The 22,145-nt window shown below is 41.7% G+C and overlaps 1 protein-coding gene across 6 annotated transcripts in view; it reads right to left on the bottom strand.

Annotated features, from left to right (window-relative positions):
- Window positions 1–2,447: 2,447 nt before the first annotated feature.
- Window positions 2,448–22,145, bottom strand: part of LOC144305722 (uncharacterized) — a 284,028-nt gene continuing 264,330 nt past the window's right edge. For 2 of the 6 annotated variants that reach the window (XR_013372781.1, XR_013372785.1), the window contains 3 exons: window positions 15,677–15,815; window positions 5,823–5,985; window positions 2,451–4,232 (listed from right to left, as the gene is read on the bottom strand). Coding sequence is in view for 1 of the 6 variants with exons in the window: in XM_077884792.1 (XP_077740918.1) it covers window positions 4,212–4,232 (21 nt within the window). In the remaining 5 variants the exon portion in view is untranslated. Of the gene's footprint in view, window positions 4,233–5,822; window positions 5,986–15,676; window positions 15,816–22,145 lie in introns of all 6 variants that reach the window. The other 4 variants (XR_013372783.1, XR_013372782.1, XM_077884792.1 and 1 more) reach the window with 3 other exon arrangements.

The following is a 22,145-nucleotide window of genomic DNA, read 5'->3' on the forward strand; positions in this document are numbered from 1 at the left end:
GCTTGCGTTCTCCAATCCCCACTACGGTAACTGACACGTAGTACGTGCTCATTAAATACTTTATGAAATTAAGTCTATTTGTGAGAGGGGGGGGAGATTTACTTAGTATATTAAGGTTGTATTTGCCAGTTGCCAAAACATCCAGTTGAAAAATGAAAACTCCAGTCATTTCGATGCCAAATTATACCACACATTCAGACATCTGGGAGACATTTGGAGCATTTTTCTTTCCCCCTGAATGTTTCAGTGTCCTGTAGAGGCAAGCCTCAGGAAATGGCTGTGGGTGTTTGAGGTGAGGGGAGTGTGCAATGTGGGAGGTAGGATGCTGAAAGGGACTTCTGGAAGGGGGTGTGATGGTAAAGTCAAACTGAAAATTGGTTCACTCCTCTATGTTGCTTGTCATGTAAATTTGTGCTAGTTTTTTTTTTTTTTTCTTTTTTCATAAGGAGGCTATGAATAGCAAAGAGTCCATTTCCCTTTACTCGACCATCGCATGCCAGTAACTCCACAGGACATAAAGTTTAAGAAAATCATCCTATAGCAACCCAGTAGAATAGTACTCATCTGTTACAAACAGAAAGCATGAGGACCTGAAGCCACGTGGAAAAATATTTATAATACATGGCTAATTAGAAAAACACAGAAGATAAAATGTTCTAGACACTAACAATATAAATAGCTAATGTGCAGATGAGTAATGGGTGGCATCTTGTAGGAGTAGGCCTTGTCGGCTCACGAATCCCCCCTGCATTACTCACAGGTACTGACCTCTTTGCAGCGCCATGTGTGGGCAGTTTTATCTAGTTCATGTATCGCTCTTTTAAAACCAAGATGTTTATTAATTGATTTATTCAGTATTGATCATGAGCTTGCTCTGAGCCAGGCACCAGCTCATAATGCCTGTCTCTGAAGGGCTCTCACAGCCTACGGGGCCAGGGAGACAGGTCAATACATTATTTTTAAATATAAATTTAATATTTTATCTCATTACTTTGGACTTTTGAAAAATAATTTAACAAAATGTTACGGGTCTTTTCAGCAGTCTTGGGTGGCCTGCAACCTGTGTAATGGCCAACTCTAACCCTCCTATGGCAGCAAGATAGGGGGGAGCATCTGAAATGACAGGGCAGCAAAGGACTACAGAGATAGGACTCCTTGTTTCCAAAGGGACAGTCCGTTTGGCTACATGCTTCTTGAAAAGGACTCCTTGCCACTCCAAACCATCAGAGCAAGAAAAATTTTTCAGAACTATGCATCTTTTGACATCTATATCTTTAAAATCATCAATCCAGGGACACCTGGGTGGCTCAGTGGTTGAGCATCTGCCTGTGGCTCAGGGCATGATCCCCGGATCCTGGGATCAAGTCCTGCATCAGGCTCCCTGAGGGGAGCCTGCTTCTCCCTCTGCCTATGTCTCTGCCTCTCTCTCTCTCTCTCTCTTTGTGTATCTCATGAATAAATAAAAATGAAATATTTTTAAAAAAATAAAATTATCAATCCAAAAACCTAATTCTACTCTCCATGAAAACCCATATCTGAACCTGCTGGATTCTTTCACTGTCACATCCTAAACTGCCAGTTATTTTTTTTCTCAATTTGCAATATATATATAAGAAAACTCAATTGGTGCGCTCGTTCATTTTTCCAGATTAAATGGTATATGTCTTCCAAATTAATACAAAATTATTGTATTAATTGTATTGTTTTCCCAATATAATAAAAAATTATTAGGACACATTGTCCCATCCTCTCATTGTTGCCGACCAACCGAAAGTTACAGAGGACTCAGGGACCCAAGATTTACACTGGACTTATACGAGGAAGCCCCCTGCCTACTACATTTGGAGACTCTAAGGTCCCCATGGGGGGTTACTGAAAATTGGTTCTAAAAGTGCCATCAGGTATATAGGCTATGTATAAACATTAAGTTTGCATCTTCCACCCAGTTCTCCAGATGTCCCTGACAACTGAGCTCATTCCTAAAAGTTGAAGAGTCATGACCAAAATATTCAAGTGTTCAAGATTCAAGGAAAATCCCTCAGTGAAGACCCTCCTCTCCTCCACCTCCTTACTTTTTAAACTACTTTTATATAAGCCAGGTCGGTTTAAGTGGATTGTTAGCCTGAAGAGTGTGTGGAAGGAGGTGGAGCAGGAGGACAGGGTGGCAATAGTGCCATGTGGCTGAATTTACACATGAGCCCCAATTTTATTCATTACTAGTTGTTCTGGGCTAACTCCTTCCCTCTTCTTTATAGTTGCCCAGCTAAGTCAGAGGCCCCCAGAAGGCATGGCCCAGGCGGTCATCTCTAGCTGACTTGGATGGTAACTAAATGATAGTCTCTGACAAATTTTTCAAGTGGTAGATTTTTTTCTCCCGTTTAGCCCATGATAGAAAAATTCTGTGACAAGGCTGTTTGAGGAATGGAGAAGCCATTTAAGGACAAAAAGAAGGTAAAAAGAACCTGTGAGTAATCAATATGCTATGGGTAGGAAAAAAAAAAAACTGGCACATTTCAAAGTAGAAAACAAAATAGTATTGAAGAAAACTTGAATTTTCCATAACTTCAATTGCACTTCATTTTCCAAATGTGTGTTCTTTTAAATGATTAGGGTTTTTAACAATCCAGAATAAAAGAAGCAAGGAGTAAAAGAAAATAAATCTTTCCATATTTGAAATTTGCAATATTGAAACTAGCCAACAAAAACATGGGATCGCTTGGAACCAGCTCTTGGCCATAATTAAATTAGAATGTGTTTAAATTCTTAATGGCATGGTATTTTACACTGAGTTTGAAATATACACCTAAACACTCCAGTCATCATGAGTTATTAATATAAAGTGCCCAATAACTAGAGAAGTATTGCAGCATATTATCACTCCTCCCTGGCTAATGAAACCAATCATCCTCTCTAGCATTTTAGCCACACAAACCAGAATCACTCTCCTTGTAGCTTGAAAGGTTTCAGAAAGCATCGAAGCCACTAAAAGGCAGCCTTTTGCCTGATGAAACAATCCTGAAATAAATGTTAGGTGGTTCTTCCCGAAATGTGTGTGTGTTTTCTTTTTCAGCTTTCTACCTGTCTGCATGAAATAAAAATCCATTCAGATCCCAAGAGACACAATAGCATGACCACAGTTTACTCGTTATTATCTGGAAAACTCTGGATAATAGGAAGATCGGTTTGGAAAGCTAAATCTGCCTGTTTAGTTATTGAGCTGATTTTGATAATGATTGGCTGAAGTAGATCTATTAAATAGCCCTCAGTAATAGGTCATGGAAGTCTGTGGAATTCAAATTGGTAAGAAATAGTTTAGGCATCAAACAACTGTACAATCAAAATTTTAATTAAAACGAGGGCTGGCTAAACCCTCTAACTAGCAGGATTCATGGGCCCGCATTGGGGCTCAGGGCTTTGGCAAGAACTGTGGTCTCTCCTCTCTAGACGTTTTGGCATAAACCCAGGGCAGTTATGCCAAATGTGTTTCACTGTGCTCTACCCATTGGACTAATGATCCTCCTAATCATTAGGCCTGGCCCTGTAAAGTAATCTTCATAAAAATAGGTGCCAGAGAGTGACAGAGTCAGAATGGACAAAATATTGCCAATACTGTAAGAATGGGGGATTGCTAGCGGCTTTCTCACCGTGAAGAAGAGGCAAATTGATCTTAGAATCTTCTTACAAGCCTAGTAAACTAGTAGGGAAGGGACATTATCTAAGGAAGATAATTTAGGATCTAAGATGGAATTTCATACCAAATAGACATTTTGAGATAATAAATAAGAACGCATTTTGATCGATCAAGGACTTGCTAATGACCAAACCCAGACCGTGGCTAGATTTTGTCCAAGGCTCCCTTGGAAAGCCCAGAGCCTGACAGAAGCAGGAGAAAGCAGAAACCTAGGGGGGTGGCACAGGGGAGTCAGAAAATGAGGTGAGCCATGCTCACAGAGTCCCCAAGTTAAACAGAAGGGTCTGGTTGGCCACAGGTGAGCACAGAGCTAAAAGTGTGAGGCCAAACTAAGGAATCAGAAGCTAGACAGTAAGGAACAGGGAAGATATGGAGGAGCTGAATAAAGAATGGAAATGAGCAAGTCCAAGGCAACTGTTGACATTGGAGCTGCAGGTTAAAGTCTCACCTTCATTGGGTGTCAGCAGCTCGGGCTTGGTTAAGTCAGGCTCCTTTAAAGGTACAGGGATGGGTGGAAGATTTATGTTGTTTTGAAGGGTTCCTATAACAATAAGAATAAAAACCATCACTACTACTTACTGAACACTACTCTAGGCTAGATATCATTTTAAGGTCTTTTATTTATATTATAATGAATATTTATAACAATAGTAATAACTACCATTAACTGAGCATTTATGTGTCCAGAATGATGCCAAATCCTCCAAATACTTTCTTTTTATTTAATCCTCCAACATCTCTGCAATGCTGCCATTAGTTTGTTATTTTTATGTTGCATATAAGGAAACTGAGGCTCAGAGAAGTTAAGGATCCTGTCCACGTTCACATAGGTTGTGGTAGCAGAGCCAGTATTTGAATAGAGTTTTGTGTGAATATAAAACCCAGACTGTTTCCCAAGGTTGAGTGACAGTGTCAACAATAGGGACAAAAAAGACTGATAGGTGCGATATGGAATGTATCAATGACAACCTATTTTGAAGTTCAACAGTTTTGAGGTTATAAAGGCATTTACCCTCATAACCATTCATCATTCTAAGCAATTCATTAATATAATAACTACTTGGACACTTAGGATTGCACATGATGACCATGCATGAGAAGAAGAAAGAGAAGGAGGAAGAGATGATGGATGTTGGCATGACTATGATGAAGAAGATTATGATGACACCAAGGACTACAGCAGCTAAAACCACCCTCATGTTCAGTCAGAGCTATACGGTCACCCTATGGGGCATACTTTAAGTGGTACCACCAATGCCTTTCCACTTAATAATAAGTAAAACCCCTCCAAAGGAGACAAAAAACTTTCTTTCCATGGTTAGAGACAAAGTTTAAAGATGGCCCTAAGACAGGTAACAGTGCCCTAAATTTACTTGAGGTATATTAACATATCAAAAACCATCTCTAAGAAGTGCTTTTGATTAAGACCCAGCGATAGAAAGGATAAAGAGGCGGGACAGAAGTAGGCTGATTTGAGGTAGGGAAGGAAATATTCATTCAGTTCACAAGTACTTTTTGAGCAATTCTATGACTCAAGCATTTAAGAGTTATTCCTATTTTCAAGTATGGAAACTGAGGCTCAGGGAGGTCAAAAAATTAATAGTGGTCCAGCCAGTGTCTGAGTCCAAAGCCAGTTTTCTTTTCACCTCAGCCTAGCATGGTCCCAGGGATTTCATAAGTAAACAGATGAAACCCTCCGATAGAATAGCAAAACCACATCATCCATGGATCACCTAATACCACAGGCCTTGGACCAACACCAAGGTCCAAAAAGAACTCTCTGGCTTCAGAATTCGATTCCTGGAGCTGCCAATAGCCAGTCCTAGTTCTGATCGTGATGATTCACACAAGGGACAGAAGGCTTTTTCATGGGTTGGGACACATAAACTCATAAATTTTACATATAAACTCATAAATATGCATGTTGGCCTCAAAGTTTTGTAACTAGCTCATCCAAAATTTGCATGAGGCACTTTAAAATCAAAATGTCAATTGAATTCCATAGAGTAATAAATGTCTCTCCCCAGAAAGGGAAAGAAAAGCCCAAATTGCTACCTGTGAGTGAACATGTAGCCATGGGGCCAGCCAGTGCCCACAGAACATTACTGAGGTTTCCCTATCTTTCACCAACCTGGGCTGCTTCTCTCATTAACCCTTTCTTCCCCACTACTTCCTCTTTTCATGTGCTCAAGCTGCATCCAGGGGTTAGTGCTAATTCCTCTTGAACAGCTTGTGGCTTGGTTTCTCAGCTGCAATCCCTTCAGGTGAGGAAGCGATGCCTCCAGCCATGACAGCTACAAAAAGTGCATGGAAACGGACTCTTACATTAGATAGCACAGAGAAAGTGGGGAAGGCACATAACTGCAAAATACAGAGTATTAACAATAGCACATGTTTGTCTTCAGTGCATTTTTTCCCCAAAATTTACCTTAGTAGAGAGAAGTTAAAAGATCACTCTTAAAGAAAGAGGGCACAAATCACATGAATATTAACAAGAGGTAAGCAGGTGGTCTAACAAAGACTTAGTGAATGTGGCTAAACAATCCTTTGAGGAGGTATTTAAGTCATCACAGTTGGCACTAATTATAAAAGGAAACCATGTCTTTTTCTTTCTTTAAGACTTAAAATGCAACCATTTCAGCACATGCCAGAAATAAGTTAACTAGATCCTGACTTTCATTACCATGCCTGATTCCCCAAACACAGATTTCATCTTAGAAACTGTTATGAGCTCAATTGTGTTCCCTCCAAAATTTATATGTTGAAGTCTTAACCCCGGGTACCTCAGAATGGGACTGTATTTCAACATATGGTCTTTAAAGAGGCAAATTAAGTTAAAATGAGGTCATTAGGGTGGGCCCTAGTCCAATAAGACTGGTGTCTTACTAGAAGAGGAGATTAGGACACAGACATGCAGGGAGGGAAGGCCACGTGAAGACACTGGGAGAAGGTGGCCATCTATGAGCCAAGGAGAGAGGCCCCAGATAAAAGCATTCCTACTGACACTTTGATCTCAGATTTTGAGCTTCCAGCATTGTGAAAAGATAAATTTCTGTTGTTAAAACCACCTACCTAGTCTGTGGTACTTTGCTATGGCAGCTCCAGCAAACTAATACAGAATCCCAAACTGTAGATGTTTGACATGGATAAATCTAGGACAGTTCAGCTGAAATAAATCTGCAATATGCTTGCTTCCTTCCCATGATCATTTCCATTCAACTCTTAAAACCAATGAAAGAGCACGCCATCCTAGACCTGGGTGAAATAACACCTCTTTCAAAACCCTGAGACCCCATGGACAAGATGGAGTTAGTTGGGTAAAGAGTTCATGTGCCTGCCCTAGTACCTAACAAATTCTACTAGTCAGTATTAAATAAAGAGTCCTTCTCCCCTGACCAATGCAATAGCCTCCTTGGCGGTCACCTATGCCTCCATCCCTCCTCCTTCCAATCCATTCTCAGAGAAGTAAAGCAATCTTCTCAACATTTGGAAACTCTCTGGTTTAAAAGCCTCCAGTGCTTTTGCATCACACCTGGAATAAAATCCAAACTCCTTAGTGCGGCCCAGAGAGGATCCAGCCCGGTGCTGTCTCTCCACCTCCAGCATGAGGCGCTTTCCGCCTTGCACACACCTCCCAGCACTTTTTGCTCTTTGAACATGCTAAGCACTTTCCTGCTCCAGGAATAGCATGCCTTGACTGCAACTACCTCAAGGAGATATTTTCCACCACCCTCCTAAAATATCTGTCATTCTCCATCCGACCCACGCTTCATTTCTCCACGGCAAGTATCATAATTTATATATATTTCACTTGCTCTTCTGTGTACTTGCTTTTTCTCTAACCATGAGATCAAGGACTCTGCCCAATTTATCACCATTATCGTTCCATGATTGAATGAATGAATGAATGAATGGATAAGAAACACAGTGGGGGAAACCACTTTGTAAACTCTAAGGCGTTACATACATGCAAAGTGTAATTAGTGGATTTGAAGGCCTGTTAAAGCAGAACCTGTGTCTTCTTTTCTTCCCAAAGCTCATTGTCTCAGTAAAAGGGAAGTGGATTGATTAATTTAGTCTTCATCATTTGAAAATCATGTGATGAATGAACTATCATATCTAAGAACTTATGATTTATAGCAATGTATGGGGTCTAAAACAGTTTCATGTATTTTATCTCATGTAATCTTCACAACTTCCCTGTGAGTAGGTATTCTTACTCCCACTCTACAGAAGGGGAAACTGAGGCTGGGGTGCTAAGTAAACTGTTCAAGTCTATACAGATGATAAGTGGTAGAACCAAGACTCTCACTATCCCACAGCCATCATCAATCCCAGATTGCTTTGTAATTATCCCTCCTGGGCCGATGGTGGCAAAGGACAGGTGAGAGGAGGAAGACCCATGTTCATGTAAAAAGAGACTGTTCTGTACATTTGTTTGGCAGCAGGGAAAAGGCTTTTCTTAGAATGAGCTTTTTTGAGCGGCTAATGGAAGATTCTCCTTTGTACTCTATTTTTCCCTTTATATATCAGTTCTACAACCTGAGTATATTTTGCTATTACAGTCTAAAATAGTCCTGTCTCCATTCTATTTCAAGGCAGATTTCTCCAGAAATTATTTTGCTATTTATAATATAGTATTATACTGCTGACAGATGAAAAATTATATTACTACGTCTTCCAGGGTTAGCTTTCCCATATACTTAATTAGGTATCTTTTTACCAGAGGATAATTTAGTTCTGTGAATATTATTTTACTCATTAAACATATTTATTTAATGCTATTATTATCAAACTAACATTTAAACAGATTATATTCTCTCTTATAATGACATTTACAAAATAATTTCGCCACGAAAATGGATTCTGTGGTCAAAGTTGAAAGACAAATGGCAGGACATGAGAAAAGTATTTATAGCTCATATAATGGTCAGGGTTAACATCCCTAGAATTAAAAAAAAAAAATGTCCAAATGAATAGGAAAAACCTCAATGTAAAAATGAACCCGAGAAATAGGAATATGTTCACAGAGCACATGAAAGTATAGAGCTAATAAACAATAGCAACAAAGATACAACCCCCTTAAAATGCACATTAAAGCAGTATTTGCCAAAAATATTGGTAGAAAGTTTAAAAACTAAGGACATCTATATAAAGCAAAAACACTGGGAGGTGTCAATTGTTACATTTTAGAGGCTACATTTACAACATCCACTTAAATCTGAAATGCACTGATGACTTCCGTCTCTAGGACTAGATCTTCTTGAAATACTACCATAATTACATGTCAGCATAGTAGACTTATCTTTAAATAATTTTATAATCGGTCCAACACGTAAATGCCACTTGCACCCATGTATTCAACATTAGATCCCTGGCCATACTGGACACAAGTTTTCATTTGGAAATTTTGCTCAGTTAGAAAAGAGTAAAGCCTTCATAATAAATTCTTTACAGACTGAGATTGAAAGGATACTCCAACTGACAAAGCCATAAGAACATTCAACGTAGTTGTTACCACGTTCTTCGGGAATGCAGCCTTCCCCTTAAAACTGTTCTAGGAATCATGTCTAATTCATCTTCCTATATTTGCTCAGACCTGTTGTGAGAAACACAGTACTTGCCTCTATAGGTGCAAATATATGAGCACATGACAGGTGCATAGCCTGCCATCCAAATTGGGATAAAGGAATTCTTCATAAACACCTAAGGAGAAAACAACTGGAGCTCTTTTTTTTTAGCAAGGATAATACCTCCAAATGGACTAAATTTTTTTCAGATTTTATTTATTTATTCATGAGAGACAGAAAGAGAGAGAGAGGCAGAGACACAGGCAGAGGGAGAAGCAGCCTCCATGCAGGGAGCCCGATCCCAGGTCTCCAGGATCACGCCCTGAGCTGAAGGCAGACACTCAACCGCTGAGCCACCCAGGCACCCTGTAAATGGCCTAATTAATGAGAAGAATATTGAGAGTTTAATATGTGCCAGGCTCTATTTATTCTCTTCACCTTATGTGGATTATCCCATCCCAACCTTTCAAACCTGTAATGTGGACTTTAATATTATAGGTCTTCTTACTGGCCAAAGAGGAAGAAACCTGCCATTTCAGGGCATCACACTGCTTTGACATGATTGACAATGGATGAGGCCCCAGTGCAGAGTGAGCAAAGCTAAAATGTACTTCCCCGGATCTATAAAAATAGATACGAATCTGTATGATTCAGGAGGAATAGTTCATCCAAAGAAAATTAAAAACTATGACTTTGGGATCCCTGGGTGGCGCAGCGGTTTAGCGCCTGCCTTTGGCCCAGGGCGCGATCCTGGAGACCCGGGATCGAATCCCATGTCAGGATCCCGGTGCATGGAGCCTGCTTCTCCCTCTGCCTATGTCTCTGCCTTTCTCTCTCTGTGTGACTATCATAAATAAATAAAAATTTAAAAAAAAAAAAACTATGACTTTGTCATAGTCCAGAATTTGAACAGTTCATCATAAAGTGAATGACACCTGACTTACACCGAGAGTCTGCCCAGCTGGGTAGCCAATTCAAGATCTCCATGAAGAGACACACGTGTTTCATGGATCTATTTCATGGATCATGGGCCACTATCCCGGTCCGGAATACAGCATCTGCTCATTTGATAAATCTTTGTGATTAACTCCTATGTGCCAGCCAGGTACTGTTCTGGGCACTGAGAATACAGCAGTGAACTACACAGACAAAAAAATATCTGCATGGATGCGGAGACACTAAACAAATGAGTACAATATACACTCTGGCGAAGAAAAGTGCTATGCAGAACAACAAAGCGGGGGCAAGGAGTTAGGAACTCTGACTGGGGGAGCGGAGAAGGGGCAAAGGATGTCAATCTGTCACCCACAACCTCAACAGGTAGAGAAGGAATGTCCAGCCGAGTAAATGCACCAAAGCATTCTGCCTGGGGGGAAAAAAAAACAGAAAAGGAACAAAGATAATGAAGAAACAAACAAATATATCACCATTTTTATACCAGGTTTTAGTGTCAGGTCCCGGTTAGTACTATAAATGCGTTAAGAGTGTATGAGTGTCACGTGCCTTCTACACTGTTTAAAATATTTATAAGAATATGATAAATTAGTCTTATAATTTTAATTACATATTTAGAAATCTTAGATTTAACCGGTAATCACTGTTTACATATTTTGAAAAAATGTCATTTGTTGAATTCATGACTTTGTATTCATTCGTTGCATAAATGGTACATAAAGAGAGAAATGTGTCGCTTTTAAACATTTTTTAAATACTCCCTGATAGAGAAATTCATAAGATTAATAAAACGGGCACTAAAAACGTGAAAAGAGAACTGAGTGTTTCTCTCTGTGAACGGAAGTCCCTCAAACACATTACGCGTGAGAAAACTGAGCCTCCAGGGAAGTTAGGTAACTCACCCTTGTTCTGAGCCCCATCCGTTGTAACAAAGCCACCGAGGATTTGAGCACGACCGCGACATCAGTAGCCTCCCGAAACAATATTAAATGTTTAAAGTGTGTAACATAGAGCTTGGCACAGAGTGGGCATTTGATAGTTCTCCCCTCCTGACCCCAGCTTAAATCAAACTGCAATCGATGTGACCCAAAATCCTACCCAAAGTGCGCCCAGGTGCGTGCACACACCCTTGCACACACATTTGCACACACATGCACGCGCACACCACTCAGACAGCATGAAGTAGTCCTGAGGAAGAGCCGCTATCTGCTCCCTCCCCTCCCAGCTCTTACCAAGTCAGGCCCATCAGACTACAAACCCCCCTGCTGCGGTGTGGTCATCTCACCCATTAAAATGGTCTGAGTGGGCAGCTGGTCGGTGACCGTGGTATGTGGTAGGCGGTTGTAAGGATGGCCCCCAATGAACCATGCCTCTATTTGTAACCCTCGGTGATCACCTCGCCTGGAACCGGGACTGTCCCCATGACTCACAACTAACAGAATGAGGAGAACTGATCCCACTGGACGTTGAAAGGCAACTTAGAAAAAGCCTTACAACTCTGTCTTGGTCTCCTGGAGCACTTGCTCTGCGGGAAAACCAACCACCACATGAGAAGTCCCACTACCGTGAGACCCCTGTGCTGTGAAGAAGCCCGAGCTAGCCATGGATTGAGGTTGCTGGAAAGGGAGATGCCCCAACAGCCCCCAGCAAGTGTTCCAGCCTGAGAGCGGGCAGTGCGTGTGATGAAGCCTTCAGGTGCCACCAGCCTCAGCCACCATCTGACTCTGGACAGATGAGGGTCCCCAACAAGCAAAACTTGCCCCCCTGAACCCATCAAGCCCCAGAACTGTGAGATCATGATAAATCATTGTTGCAAACCACTGTTTTTTGGATTGTTTTGTTTTGTTTTTTACACTGCAATGGATGAACAGTGATCACCCTGCAAGCCCTCCTCCATTTGGCATTTCCTCAATGTATTTTTCTTAGTTAATAGATCCCGCGTTTTCCTACGTATGAACTACCCAACCAAAAATGTCCAGTCAGCACGCTCTTTTTCTCTTCTATCCATATTCAGAATAGTAATAACATACACTTTATCTAATATTTCAAAATTACCACCTATCATGACACCCAGACAAAGAATATTTTCTTTCTCCTTTTCCAGGAAATGGTTGAAAATGAACTTAATAATGAACATTTTCCAAGCAACGTTCTACTCCAGAACTCATGGGAGTTATAAAATAACCCAAAACTAAGAGGGTGAAATGGCTCACCTTTTAAATTCTTTATATCTTGAAGTCTTTGATTTAAATCATTATTTTTAAAAAAATCAAATCACACGGTGCTCTTAATAAAGCATTATTATTTCAGGAAAAAGGATAAAACTTTCCAAATGCAAATGTTTAGCTGGGGTAGAGTCTTAAAAGATTCCAAGACATTAGTAAGGAGATGGATTGCTTTGCTATTACAAGTCTAGGTTACAATATCACTGGAACCAAATTCCCGTCAGATTGGTCTTTACTCAAAATGAATGTTTGTAATTATGAAATGAAATAAGTTTTAATTTGAATTGCCTAAAAAGGGGAAACCAAATATTGTGTAATTACAGGAGAAGAAATTTGAGATGGAAAACAAGATAGTGTTATTTACAAGTAAAAAGGCTTTTATGGGATTATGGGGCTTTAATGTGCATATTTGTAGGATTTGGGGTAGCAGAATTTGGAACTAAAATATTTTTCATCAGCATTTATTTACAGTCTGCATGCAAGAAATGGAATCCCAGACACATCTGATATTGGGCTTATTTAAACCTTTTATATCCCTACTAACTCTGAAAAGACTCAAATGTTAGCCCCACATAATGGAAGTAATCGTGGAGTGTGTGATAAAATAAGTATTTGAAAACCACATGCAACTTTTAGGCTCAAATCCAGAACTATAAAATCCACCTTAGAGACATAATGAGCCTGCCTCTCCTTGGAGGAGGAAAGCATGCCCCCGTTCTCCCCGCACAGTTCATGGCACCTGACAGCCCACAAGTGGCTCGTAACTCCTCTACTGCTGGTACCCCCAGCACCATTTTGCTTCTCTGGAGAGCAGCTATTTCTCATCTTCTATGAAACTGTGACTTGAGAGCCTTTTTGTCTTTATCTTCCATTTCTCCTGTCCCCTTCTGATGTTCCACGTCTCCCACCCCCGAGAGCAGGACCCTGGGACCCAGGTCTGCCTCAGTTATTTCCACCCAGCCTGCACCACTCACCTTTGCTAGCCTCAAACCTCTCCCCTCAACTTTTTCTAGGGCAAATCCTTCAAACCGTGGACATCCTTCCCCCGGCGGGGACAGACTAACTTATACTTACCCACACCTTCCCAGAGAGAGTGCCTCCTTAAAAGGTGTGGTGAAGACCGTTCACAGTTGGTCAGACACGTTGGTCCTTTGTCACATATGGCACTGATGCGACTGGAAAGTGGTTGCCCAGTCAGGCAGTCCATTTCCCAGACTCCCTTGCAGTCAGGTCTGGCCATGGGAGTGAGCGCTGGCCAGTGAAATGGAGACAGAAGTGCTAAGTGCTACCCCAAGGCTGGCTTGTGAGCCTTTCCCATAGAGCTCTTCTCCCCACTTTTTGCCCCATCTGGCTGGCTGGAAGGGAGGTGATCCTTTCGCAAACCTCCAACAATCTGGGCCCCTGAATGGAAGACGGTCACCCTGGGCACATATTTGCCCTCCAAATGCCCTCCACATGTTGGGTCTCTCGGTTTCTCTTTTTAACTGCAGCTACCCCAGCCTACATGCTACTTAGCCCAAAGGAATCATTCTCTGACAGAGAGACGTCGGGCAGATTTGGGAGGGTGAAAGGAGTTTCCCAATTCCCTGCAGATTGCCTTGTTTAAAAGTCACCCCCACATAGAACTGTTTTAGTTGACCTCCAGCAAGGGTTTGCCATTCATCAGTCACTGGTAGACGCTGCCCTCTGGCTGCCTTCCTGCCCAAAGACCTTCTTCAACCTACTTCATTAACATCTGTACTCAGTAGTCATTACTGAGCCTTAGAAAGTTTCAACAAGTCTTCCCAGCATATCAATTTAGAAATTCACTGATCAATGAAGATCTCCTGTGTCATGATCTCATTATTTGCTCATTCACTCAAACACTTAGCGAACACCCCAAATATCAAGTATCATGCTAGGCATTGACTGAACACAGCTTCCTGTCCATCGGTGTCAGTTAGTAAAGAATGGTGGCGGGGACAGATAGGAATTGTAAAATGATAATCTAGGCAACCGTGCAATTACCATTACAGCTGAATTTATTGAACCCGTGTTATGCCAACACCCTACTCAGGACTTGACGTCATTTATGTTACGGAATCATACCAACCTATCCTCATATTATAGAAACCAAGGCATGAGGCAACATGCTGAATTTACATTAGCAACTACCACCGAGGTGGAGGTTTAAACCAAATTCTGTCTGATTCCAAAGTCATTTACCAAGTGTGTGACTTTGGGCAAATTAAGTCAAATCCTATCTCTCCCTCTCTAATCTGAAACACCATCTCAGTCTCGGAGAAGTAATTTGTACTAAGAGTTAAAATCCAGGACAGAGATGTTTACACTCTCGCTGCCCAAAGTATACTTTATAAATACTATGTGTAAAAATCTGGCCTCTTCAACAATTTTCTTGCTTCTGAAATGTCAGTGGAGGGTGGAGGAAGCTTAAGTAAATATTTACAGTATTCATATTATGAAAGAATTTTCCAGCTGGTGTGTCTTGAAATGTTGATTGCCTTCATGCCAACTGAGACCCTCCAGTGAAGACATCTCAGACCTCATCTTGGTGAGTTGAAACAGTTGTGATAAGGTGACCGACAATTATCACATGACCCCAGGGACTCCTGTTCCGGGTGCCTACGTGGGCGTCACTATGGATTCTGGAAGAGCCCAGAGGAGAGCGCTTCCTGCCCAAGTTTCTGGGCTGTGAGATGTACCACATCGTGAGCCCACTCCAAGCCTGGCTTTGCTGCCAAAAGCGCACTCGACCAAATCCCTGCACTCCAGGTGCTTACTCAGGCTCAGCCGCGGACTGAGAGTCGAGCATCCCCTAGAGAACTGAGAAATACACATTTGGGAGACACTTGGAGTCTGTGCTGAGAAAGCAGCGGAGAGGAAGGCTGCCAGGCAATTGGGGAACAAGCCAATGGGAGCCTTGTGGATTGAGCACTGAGGTGCACGTGGGGTCTTCATTTCCCAGGAAGCATCAGTGGCACGTGGAGCTTAATTACAACTAACCCTGGAAGGTAGGTACAATTATTATTCACATTTCCAGCCAAGGAAACTGAGGTTAAGAGAGGTCTAGGAACTTGCCCAGCATCACACAGTAGGAAAGATTTAAATGGAACTCCAAAAGTCTCTCTTAACGTCTTTCAACCCAGCTTAACTGAAGAAAATAGATAGATAGATAGATAGATAGATAGATAGATAGATAAATAAATAAATAAATAAATAAATAAATAAATAAATACCTTTTCATGAACACAGCCCACTTTCCTCGGACAGCAGTGGGTGTTATAGAATCATTTCACAAAGTTGGTCGTTGTTCGGTTATACTCCTTTCTCTGCTCCTTCTGACCATCTCTGGGAGCTGAAGCTGACTTCCTCTCTCTGAGGAAATAGGAGTTTGAGGTGATCCTACATGGTTGTCAAAACCGGAGTGTCCCCAGCTGACAACTAGAGGAGTGGGCATCAAGGGGTCACCCTGAACTCCAACCTAAGATAGCCTGCTGTATCCTCAGCCGGCCACCTCTAGCCAGGAGCAAATGCCCTCCACGTATCACAGGGAGTGACTACATCAGATAAATTGAGGCACAAGTAGATTTTGTCTAGAGGCAGGTGGGGAAGGGGAGGGGCGGAGAATCTCCATATGGAGAGTAGAAGCCAATAAGCCCATGATCCCATTGATCTGAGTTCAGCCTGGCCTGACCAAAAGAAAATAAAATCAGCGGGTCTTAGTGAGGCTTAAGTCAAGTGTTCTCAGCTGGGAGCAATTTTGTTCCCAAGGGAACACTTGGCAATGTCTGGAGACATTTTTGGTTGTCATGACCTGGTTGGGAGGAGTATTATTGGCATATAGTGAGTAGAGGCTGAGGATGCTGCTAAACATTTCACAAAGCGCAAGATCAATTCACAACCAAAATTATCCAAACCAAATGTCAATAGCACTGAAATTAAGAAACTCTGGCCTAAGCCAGTCACTCCCTGGGATGCTCTGGGCTCAGCAACCCTATACTATGAGGAATTTTCAAAGGTTCTTCAGACTTCTGTAGGCTAAAAGGATACACAGTTATCCCCATGTGAGAGGCCATAGAGAAGGAATCAGAGAGGACAAGAGAGAGAATGGATCCTGGATACTAAAGGTGGTAAGGAGCATGGACAGACTACCTTCTGTACCCTCAACTCTCTCCTCCCTGTCCTAGCTACCACCCCTTCCCCATCACTCTGACATTCTAGACTCCCAAAACCTTGTGGCCCTTCTTCTTTGCAAACCTGTTTCTGGAAAAGGATTCAATGTGGAACCAATTCTGGAAAAGGATTCAATTCAATTCTTCCTAATGTAGAGTAAAAGTAAATTATCATGATCCCTCTCTCAAGAATATTAGCATTTTAACCCACGTTGTGAACTGTATAATGTGAGACCTTGGGGGTGGAGGGAAGGCGGGTTGGGAGGCACAATTCGTTTATATAATAGAGTATGTGGCAACAGCAAGTAGGTAGGGGAAGCCTAGGGTTCAGGGCTAGCCTGTAGCAGAGGTTCTTCACTGGTAGCCTTGAAGTCACATCACGGAAAATCACAGTAATGAGGATAGTAATAGCCACCTATATTTACTGGGCACCTGCTCTGGATAGGCAGTGCTCTAATTGCTTTACCTGTATCAACTCATTTAATCTTTACAACAGCCCATTGAGGTAGTTACTACCACTATCTTTATTTTGCAAATGAGGAACTGAGACACAGAGAGTCCAAAAAAACCCCAAACCAAAACAAAATGAAACAAAAAAAAACCTCACTCAAAGCCCATTAGCAACTGGAGAAGTAGGAGTCAAACCCAAAGACCCTGACTGCAGAGGAGAGCATGGGCTCTTAGCCACCCCTGCTTCACTGCTTCCTTTGCTATAAAAAGAGCTCCAACCAAGAGGAACAGGACCCACATTGTACTAGATGCATGTGTAGGGCAAGTTAAACTATACTCAGGATTTGGGGTTCCTGCTTTAGAAAGGGATAATTTTGCATCCAGTAATCACTGAGTTCCCTGCAATCACTGACTTTCAGTGATTCTTATGGTCCAGATATAAAATTTCAAAATAAATAGACTTCATCTTACCTTTGGTGACATTTCTACTGAGTAACATGGTTGGGCATATAACATTCTCTTAAAGGAATCTAGCAATAAGCACATTATCCTATGGGATCCCTACTGCCTTCCCCTAGAATTATCCCTTTGCTCCAGGATTGACTCAGCCACCAGAGCAAAATCCCAATTTCTCTTATTTGGTGGATCTCTTTTGGGTAAAAGGAAAGAAAGGAGAGAATACACATCAAGGTGTGAATGCATGATGAGCTCCAGAACCCTCTCTTATTCTGCAACATCAAGCAAAGAACTATCAAGGCAATGAAAAAAAGTGAAGATATTTGGGGTATGATAAATTTGAGTAGCAGTCCTAAATCAGCAGGAGAGAATCTCTTTTTCTCCAGGTCTAAAACTGGTTACACTGAACTAGTCCCATATTTCTTTTGTATGTCATTATATTTAGCCAAGAGGTAGGCTCAAAGTCAATGCTCAAAAAGTACTTACTGGTTGACTAAGAAAATAATGCCTCTGTGTACCTCAAGTTTTATTTTGGTAATTTAATCTCCATTGCAATAAAGTTAGAATTTGAATTTAGCTCTTGAAAAATACATCTTTACCACCTAACAAGTCACGGATTTATCAAAAGGTTCCTACATCCTCTGACCTGACAGTTTCCTGGAGAAACAAATGACGCATACCCAATTTTTGCTTCTCAGAGTATCAAAGCATTTATTAGGAATGAGAATCTCCAGCTCCACCTCAGAACCTTCTGAAATAGACTCTACATTTTGACAAGACCCTCAGATGATTTCTTTGCATGTTAAAGTTTGAGAAGCATGGGAGGGGTTATATATTATATTATATTATATTATATTATATTATATTATATTAGGAAGTGGCTGGAGAACCTACACCTGTATACATAAGGCTAACTAAAGAATTTCTTGTTTAAATATTGAAGATTACTTTGCATTTTTGGAGTCTATGTGAGCCTAAAGGCAAGAATTAAATACATACGCACACACACAGGGGCATTACTTCAGCTCTCTAGGATTTTGCAGTCTAGTAAAGGACAGATGTATAAAGATACAGCACAATAATGATGGTAGATTCTGGAGTGAGGGAAGAGTAGGAGAAATGACTGTGCTTACCTGGAGAGTTAGAGAAAGTTTGGGAATGGAAAAGGGAAAGAATAAGATCAATTCCAATGGTGGGCACCAGTCCCCCATGACCAACGGGTCCCTGGCTGGCAGCAGACACAGGGCTACTGGCCTGCACATGCCCTCCTGTGCTATAGTAGGACTCAGCCCCCTCTCTGAAAGGATAGAAAGAGGATAGAAATAGGGTTGGCCAGATGCCACATGATACACATGCTTCACCAGAACAAGAGAGTACACACTAAATCTGAAACAAGAAGAATTATTTTGGCACAAGGAGATAAGCCCAGCTCAAGCCACAAGGACTCTAACTCTTGTCAAGAAAATGTTTTAGGCCCAAAACCCATTCTCATACAGCCATATGGGGGTCAAAAGAGTGCCTGCATGAGTGCATGACTCTACAAAAAAAAAAAGAGGGGGGGGGGAATATATTGTTAAATGTAACTAAACAATCCAAGAATGGTTGGCTTCAGGCATAGCTGTAGCCAGGTGCCGAAATCATGTCTTCAGAGACATGATTTTCTCTATTTCTTGTGCTTTTCTCTGCTTTGGCTTCATTCTGAGACAAGTTCCCTTCAGACATTTATCAAGAACATTCAAGCTTACATTAACCTTTTAGGATTCCCAGAAGATAGTCTTTTACCAGTTAATCTTAAAAACTTCCATTGGCCTGGCTTGGGTCATGTGACCATCTCTCAATCAATTGCTGTGGCTGACAGATCTGGACTAGCTTGCTTAGCGTGTGGGTGAGCCTCAGTGCTCCCCTCTATAAAATGGTGGACAGTAATGCCCAGTTTGTAGGAGCAAATGCAGTGAATGCTCACTGATTGGTAACTAAGATTATTGTCATCATGACCTGAGCCAAAGGCAGACGCTTAACTGACTGATCACCCAGTCACCCTAGACAACAATTTAAAAAAAAAAAAAAAAAAAAAAACAATAAAAGTTTAAAACCTTCACAGGGTCACAAAGATTTAAAACATCATTTGTGGGGCACCTGGATGGGCACAGTCAGTAAAGCATCCAATTGTTGGTTTCAGCTCAGGTGATGATACTAGGGGTCATGCGATAGAGCCTCACACTGGGCTCCACACTCAGCTGGGAGTCTGCTTGAGATTCTTCTTCCGTCTGCCTCTGCCTCTCCCCCCAGCTAGCACACAGGCTCCTTCTCTCTCTCTCTCTCTCTCCCTCTAAAATAAATAAAATAATCTTAAAAAAAATAAAGTAAAACCTCATTTGTCTGTGACTTCCATTGGCACTTTAGATTCTGATTTGGATCCTGATCCAGATCCCCATCCTACTTCATGGGAGAAGGTTTACACAGAAATTTGTCTGCTTTGGAATCAGAATCTCAATTTCTATTGCTTCCTCTAATTTCTGCACCTTGCTTTTGATTCTGCATCACACCCCCTTGACGGGATTTCTACATGGGGCTTTTCCTGCCTAGGCAACACCCCCCCAAAAAAAGGTCCTCCCTGGGCTCTATTGAATGAGACATAGGTAGAAGAAAGGTTGTAACATGATATGCTTTGGTCAGCTGGGGTAGTAGGCTGGTGGACTCAGTCCTTATAAATATAAATCAATTCAGAACACATCTTGTAGAAAGGAGGTAGCACCGGTGTCCAGGGGTGTGACTGGCCATATGTGATTGGCCATATCAACTCAGATAGGGCAGGGTTCAAGCCAGGGCCTCCACACACAGAGGATCTATGGCACATTGTCTTGTCAGCAATAACCATCCATATGAGCTTAAACCTTCCCCCATTATAGTCAGAAACACCTGTCGATGAATAATAATGTGTTTAAATTTAACCTATTATTTCTGAGCAACTGATGGAGTCTCAATGAATATTTTCAGGGACAGATCAAGGAAAAACTGCTTACTTATGCTACTAAAAGGTTATCCACAGAATATACACAAATACTTTGTTGAGAAAACAGAAAAGCTACCTGACACATACAGCCAGCCTACTGGAGATAGATTTCCGTTCTCAGAAAACACCTAAGAGGGGAGCAGGAGAGGCAGAGAAGGGGGTGGGGGATGGGCGAGTGGGAAGAAATGCTTCCCGTCAATAGCATCACTTATTGCTTGAATCATTAGAACCTCCTGCTCGTCCCAGGCTCCCATCTTTCCACTTTAAAGGAAAGTGCTTTCTGTAGGATCAAACTAGCTTTCTTATTTAACAGAAGAAAAAAGGAGAAACACCAAATGCATAACAATGGTGACCTTCAAACTGCAGAGCTTTGAGGTCTGGCCTTTGCTCTGTGCTTGTAGCAATCTCTCAATAACTGATTAAGGGATTAACCATCCAATTTGTTCAAAAGAACAACAAGATTTATATACTTATAAGGTCCTGGAAGACATACACCTGAATTAGCATAACAATAACCTACACCAGAGGAGTCAGACTGAAAAGTAATTCACATTTATAGTTTGAGTTTTAAAACCAACTATAAAATAGAAAATAGTCTACCTTGCCACCCGCTCTAACAGGATTAAGGAGCATGTGTTGGTTTTATTTGTACTTCTTGAGCAAACAGGTCTAATTAGAAATGAAAATCTTGCATCAATCAAATGCAGGTTGAAGATGGGCAGATCTACACATTTTATCTGGGGGTCTTAAAGGGCTGCCATCCAAGTCTAATAGGCATGAAAGGAGGTAAATTCCCAGCTGCAACAGAGCAGAGAGGACCTCAAGGACTACTCCGTGTTCCGAAGAAGGTGGGCAAGGCTGGGCTCGAAGGGTGCCCTTATGAACAGCGAGCTCCCTCCAGGAGGCAGGTATTAGAGAAACAACAGAATCCTTGGCTTTGCTTTTTAAGTCTGGCCCCACCCTAGACTGTGCAAAACTGTTTACTCAAAAGGACAAGAATTATACTCCCTGTGTCAGTACAAGGGAAACAGATCCCTTAGGAAAGGTCCGACACTGGGTTCAGATACGGGAATTGGTGTCTTGGCCCCAGAAAGAGTGTCTTGCTGAGCAAGTGGACACAGGCAGATGTGCCCCTGGGAACAGGCAGTGGCTTCAGGCTAATTTGTCTGCCGAAGTCTTAAAGTCCTCACACAGGGATGGGAGGCCCAGGGGAGAACCCGCTGCCACTGCGCCTGACCTGCCACCAAACCGACTGCTGTTCCGATCCCCTAAGCAGGGTTTCGTAAAGAAAGTGAGAAAAGAAGAAAGGAACTAGGGTTTTACCGTAAGATAGTAGGACTGTACACTGAAAACCATACACAGGAGCAAAGGGAAATTACTAACCTGAGTCCTACTTTATCAGGTTTGCCTGACATTCCTCAGAGCTAGAAGCAATTTTGCCCATTAAACCCACTCTTCCTCCATCATTTCAGCCAAGAAAGTCATTTTAGCCAGTCCTTAATTTGATCTTAAATTTTGGCTCCTCAAAATTTAACCACCTAGGGGCTCCTGGGTGGTTCAGTCAGTTAAGCGACCAACTCTTGATTTCAGCTCAGGTCATGATCTCAGGCTCAT

This window comes from Canis aureus, chromosome 36 (assembly GCF_053574225.1).
Source record: "Canis aureus isolate CA01 chromosome 36, VMU_Caureus_v.1.0, whole genome shotgun sequence".
NCBI classification, from domain to species: Eukaryota; Metazoa; Chordata; class Mammalia; order Carnivora; family Canidae; genus Canis; species Canis aureus.